The sequence below is a fragment of the Cydia strobilella genome, chromosome 4 (assembly GCF_947568885.1).
Source record: "Cydia strobilella chromosome 4, ilCydStro3.1, whole genome shotgun sequence".
NCBI classification, from domain to species: domain Eukaryota; kingdom Metazoa; phylum Arthropoda; class Insecta; order Lepidoptera; family Tortricidae; genus Cydia; species Cydia strobilella.
The window spans coordinates 5127479-5140262 of record NC_086044.1 but is presented as its reverse complement, the minus strand read 5'-3'; the positions used below and the strand labels follow the sequence as shown (position 1 = coordinate 5140262).

At 43.7% G+C, this 12784-nt stretch overlaps 1 protein-coding gene across 1 annotated transcript in view; it reads right to left on the bottom strand.

Moving 5' to 3' along the window:
* The window catches only part of LOC134740520 (tribbles homolog 2-like), a 34726-nt gene extending 22312 nt beyond the window's left edge, over positions 1–12414 (bottom strand). Inside the window, exons 1-3 of the mRNA XM_063673026.1 lie at positions 12134–12414; positions 11656–12009; positions 7250–7539 (exon numbers count right to left, since the gene is read on the bottom strand). Of these exons, the coding sequence (XP_063529096.1) occupies positions 7250–7539; positions 11656–11922 (557 nt within the window). The 5' untranslated portion in view covers positions 11923–12009; positions 12134–12414. The remainder of the gene's footprint in view (positions 1–7249; positions 7540–11655; positions 12010–12133) is intronic.
* Positions 12415–12784: the final 370 nt, after the last annotated feature.

Sequence of the window (12784 nt, the reverse complement as noted above, 5' to 3'; positions counted from 1 at the left end):
ATTGCTTTTATATTTTCCTTCTAAGATAAATATCTTTGTTAGCTTGGCGTGGGTCTTTTTATACGTTCCTCCTTGTCCGGTTTTTGCGACGTTGTGGGCGTGAATGAAATGAAGAACGTTTACTGGAACAAATACATATTTACACTACGCCCCCGTTTGCCCGCGGAACGGTTATATTTGCGATATGGATCATACATCGGGAATGTAGTACGCAAATCGCCCACGGCACCGCACTTAAATATAGGTAGATCTTTAGATGCAGAATTTCAAGTACAAGATTTAAATGCGTGCGTCAGAACAGGAAAAAAACCCACGCCTCCAATTTACGGGAGCGCTCTGGCCAGCAGTCCTCTCATAAAACTTTAGCACGAGACTTAAAAAATGTTATTTATATAACTAATGAAACCCCAAGTTCTTTGCCTGCATAATTTCTACGTTGCTTGTTTGTGCTTTAGTACTCGCCTCATTCATTTTGCGGTATAATTCCAAGTTTTGCTTTTGTTTTCGTACGCTCGCAATCTTGTCGCCGAGTTTTTCCATTTATTCAGAAACATGTCCTGCAAATAAATTACTATCGCACCTCCAGATAGGTTATCAGCATATTTAATATTGAAATTTGATACGCAACATCGGCATCGAACATCTTTGTGTAGGAGGTAACATTTAAGTTTATCCCGTATAAATTTAGACGGCCGTAAATAGGTATCGAGGGTCTGTGCGGGGGTAGTGACCCGGCTTCCTATGATTCACCCTGCACCCTCCGACATTGCCCTTCGCTTCCCTAGCTATGACGTCATGATGCACTGACGCATTCTCTGGAATTCGTCACAGCCTGTCGCACTGATTCATTTTTACTTTGTTATTTTGTAGCTTATTATGAAGTTAAGCCGCAGTGCTTAAATATTTTTTCTGCCCGAGGTTTCTTTACTCAGAACCAGACAGGTCAACGGACGCCCGTTAAGGTGACTTGATAACGCCATTATTTTAAAACAATACTTTTAATCTTTGTTAAGTCTGAAGTTTGAAATTAATTCTGGACCTCAACGCGAAATCAGTCACGTTATCATTATCACGTAGTCGAATTGAAATAGTTATCCTGTAAATACTTCACAATGGCTCTTTCAAACGACACGAATAACTTGTGTAAGTACTTACATATTCGAAAGTATTGACTCATCAGAAGTCACCTTTGGATATGATATGTAGCGTTTAGAAATTTAGCTGAATCACATGTCCGAGTATGGAGCACTGTCCTCTTTGAATCACTTTAAGTTGAATATGACTAGGTGAGTTGCTAACGGTGATGAATTCTGTATGGAATGAGCTCAAAGTTCCAAGAACAGATAGAGAGAGAGAGAGAGAGAGAGAGAATCCTAGAGAGCGTTGTTATCGACGCCTGTATTCTTTCAACACTCGAACATGAACATTCTATTTATAAACGTCATGGACAGTGATTATTGGTATTCGGCTACTGTTTCCTTCTGTTTTATTTGGTTACATCACACTTGTTTATTTTGTTCTGATGTTAGGATTGTTTACGCTGGGTGGTTTTCGGCGGTCAGTGACCTTCGCTCGCGGTCGGCCGCTTCGAAACGGCACAAGCGACGGCAGGTTTCAAGAAGTGCAAAACGAAATAAAAAGTATCCCCAGGCTTGCTGTTTCAGTCTGTTGCTAGGCGAGATAGCAGGCGAGATGGAACGGTATGGAACGGTGTTAAAATGGGTGGCGTGTGTCGGCGGTCAGTGATTCCTTAGTTGGTTCTCGTTGGGCGACCACGTGGAACGAAGAGGGCGCAATTATGGCATCTCCAAGACTTGTCCCGGGTTAATTGTTGGCACGTGCAAGCTTTTTGCTCGCGGGGCGAAGTGAATGCATCGAGGGGCGCGTGCGACGGGCCGTAAAACCTTTTTTGCGCGACGTGCCTTATGCTTGACCTCACGGGGAGCTCAAAGTAGGTACTCGTACCTGGGCTCCGAGCGATGACTCACAGAATGATATCATGACATGACACCAGTCCCAAGATCGTGAGGTAGGCGAGAGCGTCGCATTCGAATGTAGATTTAGCACAATAACTGCATAGGGCAAGGTAATCGGCCTTATTTGGTTAAGCCAATGCAAGCCAGAACGTGCCAGCGAGTTTAAAAGTCGACAAAGATGGAATTGCGGCAGCATATCATCATGGACACTGTCTTTTTCATTTAATGATAACAGTTTAAAATTTAGCGGTTTCTCTGATAAATACGCCCCTTATTTCGACAGCAAGTTTGTAGTAGGTTTAGCGCACACGGGTGGCATATCGGCGGATAAGTGCGCGTTACGCAAATCCGCAGATATGTCGGCGGCGCGCCCGCGCCCGCGTCGCTTGTGCAAGGTTCTGCAGACCTTTGTTTTACGCAACCAGATCGATTTAATAGCGAGTCGTGCGTTTTCTCAGCTGTGCTGACACAACATAATGCGACAGAATGAAACTCCATGCGCGCAGGATGTTAGAAAAAAAATTGTAATACTTTATTGTAACAGCCAGGAAACCGGAACGCCCTTCCTAAATGACAATAAATGTGTTGTTCGATGCAAGGTGTAGGTAAACATAAGCCCATTATCGCTTTGGATTCCGTTCACAATCGGATCCGCTTTTGTATGGGTGACACCGATGTCCGGTAATTTATTTCATCGAATGTCTCGCAGCCCGTTTTGCGCTTCCTGTACGGGTGACATTCGCCCGACTCTCTCGGCGTCCGGTAGCCGCGTCCGGTGTTTTCGAACCACCAAAAAAGGTGCGAACACGCGTTATTTATAGCAGTGACGAATCGCGTCGGACGTTCCTTTTATTTTCAGGATGAGGGAGAGGCGTAGGTGTGATTGTGGCGTTGTAATCTAAAATTGTAGTCATTAACCTTCCCGGATTCAAGGTGAATGACGAGTCTAGACTTGGTCGATTATCGATAACGTGCTTTTGTGGGCTCCGGTGGGCATCGGTTCCGGTCGATCGAGGAGGCGCGGGCGCAGCGACCAGCGACGACATTGGCACAGTTCGGCCGGCCTCACCACGCCGCGAACGAGGTCGCGAAAACGCCCGTCTGAATCATTCCCCTATCTTTTATGGAGACTAGAGACTCGCCTGCATGGATCTGTGCCAAAAGACCAATTGGGAAAACTGCGCAGCAAATTGCAAATTTGTAACCAAAGGTTCATTATGCAAGAGCAATAACTCTCACGATGGCCGATGTTATACAATTGTCGAGAAACTAAAACGTACAGGATTACCGAGCGCCCAGTATTATGCAAATACGTCGTTGTAATGTTGCTTGCACCACGACTTTGGCAACTGGGTTTCAAAACGTTTTCAAAAGATGTAGGCGCCGCGGGCCGCGATTGTCGCTCGATGTGATGCGTGTTTACAAAACTCTGCGTAGACTGAATATAGACGGTTTCTAAATTAGAAGGAAATGCGGTGTCAGCCGGTGGCCGGGCTGGCATGCGTCTGGCGCGCCGCATTTCTATCGCGAACCGATTTGGCACATCCGCCGGCGAGTGCCAGGCCCGTAAATATACCGTCCAGTTAAAACAGTGCGAATATACCGACACATTTCGCTCGGTCCCGACTCGAATTTCCGCGTGCAACCGGTTATTGGGTTAAACATCTTTTATGCCAGGTAGCAGGATCATCGGCCGAGTTGAAGCAGTTTGTGCGGCATATCGCGTTGCGTAATCAAACGACGCTCACCATCATTGTTTGCAGTGATTCGATCACTCGATCCGGCTTCTGAACGCGTTACGCAAAAAACGAGGGTTTTGTTTTGTTACCTGGATGCATCAGGCTATTATTATTTTGGCGTAGAGTGGGCGGGATGGGATCGACAATGCGCCGAGGATAATTTTACCTGGCCGTGTTTACAAAGGCTTATGTATCTATGGCGAAACGTGGGCTCCGGCGTGTCTGGTGTAGATTCGCCTAATTCCGTAGTAAAATAAAAAATAGCGTAGAAAATGTCTTGTTTCTACAGATCACGTGGACAAAGACCATCTCGCGTTGCATGAATGTATTTCCGCTCCATCGTTTCCTGTCCGTCATGCCGAAATTATGGATGCATTATTCCGTATCGGCAAATGTAGTTTACGGACAAACATCCGGCTTTCCTACCTCAAATCCGCAGTAACGTCACCGCCGAGAATAGCCGCGGTAATTGCTTGTTTGGTTTAACAAAGGAGCCTTCCTGTGTAAGATTAGTTAAATGTTTCATGTTTAATAAGCGGGATCGTATGAGATAATCCGAGGCCTCGCTACCTGCGTTATCGGCCCTGCGACCTCGATTTCCTCCCCAAGGCCCGCGTCCGGATACGCTCAAGATTTCTCTTGATAGTTTCTAGTTTCATATGAAGCTCCAATTCCATATTATACCGACACGACACAAAAGCAACATGCGGCGTTCAGTGAAAGCAAGTTCCGATTTGCGACAGCGATTAAGTTTACACCGACAGCTTTCTTTGACACGGCACTAACGGAAACTTAACCCAGATTCTGGCAAAGGCCACATGCCTCGGTCGAACCACTAGACGGAACCCTCTTAGACAGTTTAGAAAAGTAATGCCAATTCGGTCCTTTTACCGCCTCAAAACTTAATTTTAATGCAAATCCTATTTAGCCGAGGATCGGGACGCGATCACTAAAAGTTAAAAACTTTCAGTACACATTGTAGGAGTAATTCAAAAGGAGGTGGTTCAATACTTCTTCATTTTCATGTCAAAGAACCGTCTTCGCGAAGCGCTCTCGGGTGCTCGGTGAAAAAAGTCCGTTTTCATCTCAAAGGACATGAAAAACTACGGGCGAGTGTTAAGAAAATCCACTTCAAAGCGTCAAAGAGAGTTGGAAATCAATATTAATGTTCTTGTTTACCTTTGAGACGGGACGGGATGTTGATCGCGGCGTCCCGGCCGCGTTCCGGATGGCTCGAATTTATAATCAGGGGTGCCTTTATATCGCAAGACGTGAGAACGGAGGTCGCGGGGCGGGCACTTGCTCATGTCGCACCTTCTCCGTCGTACGACAATTCTCACGATTGCAAACACCAGCTGTATAGTATAGTAGTAAGTGGTCACCGCCACATGTGCATAATCATAGATTTTTTAGGGCTAAACAAGGGCAGCTGCTCTTTATGATAATAATGCGCGGTCACGCTGCCCATCTGAATAATCACACAAAAAAAGACTCCTTTGGGAGCGATTAGGCATCTGTCGGGATGATGGAATTCCAGGGTCAGTATATAATGCCGGATGGTTACCTGACCTAGAGCCGAAGGTCCGTTAGAAACAAAAACGTTTCCGTTCCGAAATCACACATGCCAAAACTGGAAGCGCATGTGCAATATCCTGTCTAAATACTTTAATAGCCAGACGAGCAGACTTCGGCCGGCAAGGTTGCGTCCCGTTTGCCTAACTAATAACTGTTGTGTTTGTGCACGCACACATTTCCATCTTTTCTTGCAAGTATGCGCAATGTGTGAGCCACGAGCTCCTTCAATCTAAGTTTTATCTTTGACTTTGAGCTCGTCTCTAATAACCAAATGTATGTAAAGCATTCCAGCTTTGAGCGGCAACTTTGGCAAAGGCTTCTTAAGGCGCACTCGCTCTGCTATTACATAAAGGGTAAAGCAAAAGTTTTTACATTTGAGGCACGGTCGCGGTGCTTCCCGTTCCGCATCGCGGACCGCTTTTGACAACGCCGGCTTTGATGACGCGCCGCTCAGTATTTAATTTTACCTTTTCTCTCTGTCTGTCCACTCAAAGCGGACTGAATTATTACTGTTGCGTAAATATGTAGATGAGATTCGTTTTATCTGCCATTTTCGCGGGGAGTCAGCGTCCGGCGCGAGCTAAGCCTATTTTACAACTCGAGCAGTCTGCGGCTTGGCGGTCACGTCAAAGGCATGCTCGGCGAATGTGAGCAGGGACGCAGAGACACAAAGGTCAAAGGAACCATTACGGTCAGCTCCCGAGTGCGGAGGCGTAACGAAAATTGTCTCAGCGGGGACGGCGGGATAACTTAATGCGTACACAAAAAGGCCGGTGGTTGCCTCGAACGTAGGAGGGTTACCGGGGGCGATTTGAGATTAATTTGCGTCAACCGTATTTAACGAGGATCAGACAAATTCTTGAATTCAGTAGCTCTGTAAAAAATCCACCTTTTTTTATCTCAATAAAGGCATCTCATCTCATTAAATCAACAATGGCATGGATGCGGGCAGGTGAATGGTGGATATTTATTTAAAGGTTGAGGAATGCGTTTGTTAAGTTCGTGCTAAGGGGTGCATAATAATCTGGGAGTATTGTCGAGGGGTTAGGGATCACCTGACCGGGGCGGGCGTAGCAGGTTCCGCGGGAGCTGTGCTCGCGCACCGCGCGCGACGCGCGGACCCTTGACCCGATTGCGGCGCGGTATTGTACGCAGCAATGACACCGCTCGCCTTGAGCCGCTAGCATTGCCGGAGATATTCGCAACAATGGAGGCCAGATAACATTTCAAAAGTTCGAAAATCCGCGGGCTACCGTTTGACGTCGTAATTAAAATAGTTGAGTAATCCTCTACTTATGTGTGATTGTCTTATTGTAACGTACGTTTTTTGTTGGAAAGGTGAACTGTTTGGGCAATGTGTCGTTAGATTGTCGATAAGATTGATCACGTATTCTGTGTCATGACACATAATTGGTGAGGTTGGGAGTCGGTGCAGGGACCGGTTGTCCCGGCGCCGATAGCTGTATCGGTGGCGACAGTAGGCACTTAGGTATCGAGAACGCCGCTATCATAATGAAGGCGACATGCGCCGCATGTTCATTGTCGGTAATGAATGACTTGATAAACCATTTATCGCTGTCGTGAGGCGCTATCGGCGAAGAAAGGAAATGACGCGCTACTTAAAATACAACAGCGTTTCCGTTTCTCTTCGTTTTTTATACGCCCAATATTCTCACGATCGATCTTGGCTTAAATAAAAAATTAGGATGTTATCGATCGATCTCTATTGCAGCCGAGATATTAAATACTTGCGTCAGTCAGTTTCATCGAATTGAGCACATCGGCAATCGGAACCGCGGCCGGCCGACTTTGTTTCTGTTGCGCTGTTTCGAGGGATACTAATGTCGTATTACAAACTATTGCTAAGTCGAGATTACTTAAACTTGCGAAAACGACATGACGGTCAGTTTGCACACATCTTACACTATAAATTGCATTGTAGATAAGTCAGAAACTCACCTTTGGGGATCCGCGAAGACGAATTTCCTGAGTTTGAGGTCTCGGAGCACTATTCCTTGTTCGTGGCAGGCGGCCACAGTTTCGGCCATTTGTCTGAACAGCCGCCGGGCCTCATGTTCGCGGAGCCGTTTCCTAGCCCTCACGTAAGAATGGAGATCAGAGTGCGACCGAGGGAATATTAGGTAAACTCTCTTGTCGCCGACTAGAACTTCGTGGATGGGGTTGACGTGCGGGTGCCCGTCGAGACGGTAATGCGCTTGCAACAAACTGCTGCAGTCCCGGGACACCACCTACGAAGAAAATAATCATCAGTCTACATCTTAGGCCCAAACCTCTCATAAGCGAAAGCGTATTCCCTATAGTTTAACAAGAAAAAAACAGACAAATTAAAAAAACGTTTTTGTAAATATTGCTTAAAAGGCATAATGAGGCCATGGCAATTTTCTTTGACCTAGATTTGTTTGGTTGCGTGATGGGCCTTACCAGTAAAGTGATCGATTCAATTTAAGTTTTCAACAAGCGAATCTCGTAATTTTGTAAAGGAATTAACTGTTACAAAGTAAAGATGCGTCCTCATGGATCTTTGACTAGGTAATAACCATTTATTAGATTCAAAGGGCTCGTTTCAAAGAGACTGGGATTTAAAAGGGCTAAGTCTAACGTGAATAACGAGGTTGAAACATTTGAATAGAGCTGACCCTTTGCAAATATCGGACCCCGTTGGCTTCAAACGGAATTCCTCTGGTGACTAGTATCTAGTTTAGAAATCAAAGTAAACGGTAATTCTTGTTTATAATAGAGGCTATGTATGTAGAGAGGATTCCATGGGAATTTATTATAATCTGAGCTCTCATCGTTGTAAGCATAATATAATAATACCTAGCCTGTTAAAAGTAGTAGGTATGTATTTATTTGGTTGAAACTACGAACTGCCTGAGACAGCGGTTGCCTTAAAAATAGTTTTAACGGACATTTGAAATTTAATAAATAGGATTGATCCAATGTTATCTACTGTTCGCTTGTGGCTTGTACCAGGATGGCATGACATCGAACAGTTATTCCCGGCTAACGACTGCAGTCACAATTTATTTTCGAACGAGCACGAAAATGTCAACGACATTGTGGACGCGAATTCCAAATCTGATTTCCCGACACGAAGGATGAATCACGTTTGTCGCATGCGTCCAACAATTTCTTTTTCCGACGCATATATTTATTTATAGGGCTCACAGTTTTAGTAAATTATTTTTGAGTCATATCACTAGACGCGCCGACGCTACGTTCTAGATAAAAAACTGGGCGTATACACGACCCAATTTTCGAGGTGTTTGCAGAGTAGATATTGATAAAATTCGCAATGTTGACAGAGTACTTGATAATATTTGGCATCGAATGCGCTTTACGGTTTACGGGAGCTAACCTAGTTACCGCTATCTTTATTTGATGGTCGCTTACAAAATATGCATTTAGCCTTAGCAACAACTTGAACAACTATTGAACCCATTGCAGTATCCGTTTTTAAACGGTACCATTGTTCTTGGAATTGCGATCGAATCGGCTACTGGCATCGATTGTCTCTTACCGTACGGTACGCTGCAATGGCCTACAAGTACATCATTTTTCGAAGTTCGGGCTCCGTTATGTCTACGTGCTATCACGGCGGGGCCGCTTTTGTTTAGTGGGAGGGGGATAGGAGGGGCCCGCTAGCCTGGCTTTGACATTCGATGCGTTATCAACAGTCTATTTCACAATGTCAATGAGAAGGTCTCGTTTATTTTAGGCGCGCCGTACCACGTGTGCGATAGATAGCCGATAGAAATTAAGAGCGCCATAGACAATTTCGCAGCGATTTTGAATTTAGAATGCAGACTGGCGAGTTCGAGTAGCCGCCTCATATGAGGCATGTATACAAATGTGTCAGTCGTGTTGGTAAGACTGTGTTGTAAATACGTTTAGCAACGTCGTTGCCTCACGCAACCTTGTCGGGTTCTCACGAAGGAAGTGGCTATTCTGCGCCTTGACAATACCGTATGGGCCTTTGTCTAGATCCATGTTATCCTGCATTGCCTAAAATGACTGTAGAAGGCTATCATTTGTGATGACGTTAGTCGCGATACTCGCGATGTTATCAGCGATGATGAATCTTGAAGGCTTTTTGGGTGGAGTCACTTACGTCGGCTAATGATATCATTTTAACGCTTATAAAACAAGTAAGTCATTGTTTTAATGTTTTTATTTTTACATATGTTTGGTATTTAATTATAAAAGTTCTAATATATAATTGTCTTAAACCCTAGACGTGTTTTTTTAGTGTTAAAGGAGGTTATTGTTAACACGATCGATTGCGAAAAAGACACATGACATTGTTTGGTACAGCGGCCTACAAGACCGATCGAGCAGCGCGGGGCCGTGACATATAAAGCCACATCGCTTACCCATTAACAATGCGTTTTAACGATTAATCATTTGTTTTTAATTAACGGACTTTTTTATGCAAAGGTATAATCAAAATAACGATGTTTAACCAAAGTATTTTTTTTTACTTGGCAAATGGCTGCGCGTTGCTATTTAATGGAATTTGCAACCAGTGACTTTTTAATTTTACTAGCGTGAGAAATCATAGACAAACTAATATATTTGCAAGCAGTACAATTGAGTAATTGCATAGAAAGGGCTCGGCATGAGGGCATATTATCGGGATCTGGGCTTATCTCTCCATGGGGTCTATCCCTTGGGATCCAGTCTCTTTATCCGTTTAAAGCATTTGTCATCAGAGGGGCAAACTTACAACTGGTAGGTACTAGGTACCTATGTACTACATAGACTGGAATGTCGTGGTCAGTTAAAAATTTGCTCCCTTACTTAATACTTATTTGAAAAAGTGATTAGAAAACAAACTCTCGCGTGATTTAATATACACATGTAGGTTTTTATAATGGACTTTAAAATTTGGTCCCTGTTTTTTTTTATCAAATACAATTGGACTATGAACAACAAGTTTTTATTGAATTTTTATCTGTTTTAAGTGAATTTGATATAGGTTACCAAAATGTGACGTTTTCAACCAAAAGGTACCACATTGTCGCTTGTTGATAAGGTTGATTTCTAATTGAAGCTATATGGAAATAGCGCCTTACTGACAAGCGACAAAAAATACCCTTTTGGTTGAAAATGGCACAAATAATAGAGCTAGGGAATCTTTATTTGATGTCTAGAACAAAGGTTGTGCCAAGCCAATGAAATGGACCAGAGGTCGATTGAAAGCCAGATTACGCACTAATATCAATCAAACAAAGCTACGCAACTGTTCTGTTGAAACCAGCCAGTTTCGAAACTAAACACGTTACGTTCTCATATCCTACTAGTCTTTGACCAACTCTAAGGGCTAGCAGTACGCGCTTGCACCTCTTATACGAATTCCTTACAAAATGAGGGCTACCGCGCTCTATTTCGCCGCTAGCGGCGCTAGTGTAGATGGAGGTCTGAAAGTGCCAACTATATCCAAAATTAAACAGGTTGAAAATTTTTGACGTTAAAATAGCTTTGTGTATATTACAACGTATGTATAGATTTTATAAAAATAAGCATAGAAGAATTTTGAAATCTGTTTTTCTGGACCACCATCAACAGTGGCGCGCCAACTGGTGAGCAGAAAAACGCTAGCCCTCATTACGATATAGCGAGAGACTGGTTCTGTCATCTATACACAACTTTGGGAACAAATCAAATTATATTAAATCACATTTACAAACGGGTAAATAAAGGTAACAAAATAAATTCGCGATAGACCCGTTTGTAAATGTGATTTAATATGTGTTCAAACCGCGAAAGTTTATAATTTTATAAATCAAATAATTTTATTAAATATTTTTGATTTGTGTTTTAAGTATTCACACTACCATATATAAATTATAAAGAAAAAGTGACGAAGCCCTCCAGTGGTGAAGGCCGGATACGAACCGGCATCTTTATCAATCCGGGCAAAGATAGATATCCTCGTTGATCCGGGCTGACGCCTTGAACCCCTAGGCCACCCCGCCACGGCCATTTTAGCGATATAATATAATATATAGTTAATATATAGTAGTGTGACTACTTAAAACACAAATTAAAAACATTTAATAAAATAATTTGATTTGTTCCCAAAGTTGTGTAACTGTGTTTTCTACCTAAAATACAGTAACTAAAAGGTATTTTACCGGCATAATTAAGTTAGGTAACATCCTGTTGACGATCTTAGCTTCATGATTCGAGAATCGAGCATGACGACATTATTTACATCGACTCTGCCATATCGACCGATTGATCTTCTAATGCCTACGTCAAAAGGATTGTTTACCTACTTTACTGTGATAGGTATTCGATACGATCGCGTCGAATGACAAATTACTGATAAAGCTACTTACCTTGCATACATATTCCTCTTGAGTGCGCACGTCCACACACCGACATAGAGAGGAACCCTCGACCTGTTCCAATAAGAGGTATTTTTCCGCTACTAAAGCAGCTTGGAACTGGTGCTGAGCTGGTTGAGGACTAGGAGCCGGGCTGGCGGCGGGTGAGGCGGCCAGCCGCTCAGACAGCGTTGGAGACGCCGCCCGCTCCTCCTTGCTCGGCTCCACCGGCTTGCTCACGCGCAGCGGCCACAGCAGCGACGGCGATCCCGGATCCATCACAACACTAAACACTGTCACTTATACACTTATATCCACAAAACACAAACACTTAACGATGAGGAACTACGATGATATGGACATGATCTGTAACAAAACAAACGTTAATAAATACGCGAGTTGCAAGTTACAAAATATAAAACGAAACTACGACAATCGGCGGTTTAGTAACTTATTTGGCAAGAAATTACGCTAAAATAAAGGTACGAACCTTGAAATGATTTGCCCGGAGTGGATATCGTACCAAAATTTGACTGTCCGTGGTGGCGGTTAGTTCGCTTTGTTATGACCGGAATTACAGGAAGCGTTTCCGAGTAATTCGAGCACGAATAGACAGGCCAATATTTTGGGCCGGTGTCCGCTCGGGTTGTTGTGAAATCAACTGAACACACGACCGACGCTTACTAACGCCATTGCGAGACTGACGGCAGAGGCGAGTTTGACGCGCCGCTCGGCTCGTTCGGATTTCGGAGCCGGCAACCGAACCAACGTCCAATGTCGACACACCGTCAACTTGCGTAGTACGCGAGCATACGCCATGCGGTCCGCAGCCGCAACACTAACTAGCTAGCTGTCTCTCTCTATCCAACCGTCCGCTGCTCTTTAAAGATAAGGAAAGACTTCAGCCATTCATTTACGTTTGGCAATGCAATGTAGATGCCAAAATGTGCACATTATTTTAACCTACTCACCTGTACCTGTTTCATTTCAATATTATTTTACAAATTAGTGACATAGTGATTTGTAAAACAAAATAAACTTTTTTGAACGCTTATGTAAATTTAAACGTTGCGCTGAGTTGTTACGTTTTGCTCGTTAGGTAAACCAAACGTTGGTAATAAAGACCGACTTAAAAAAGTTG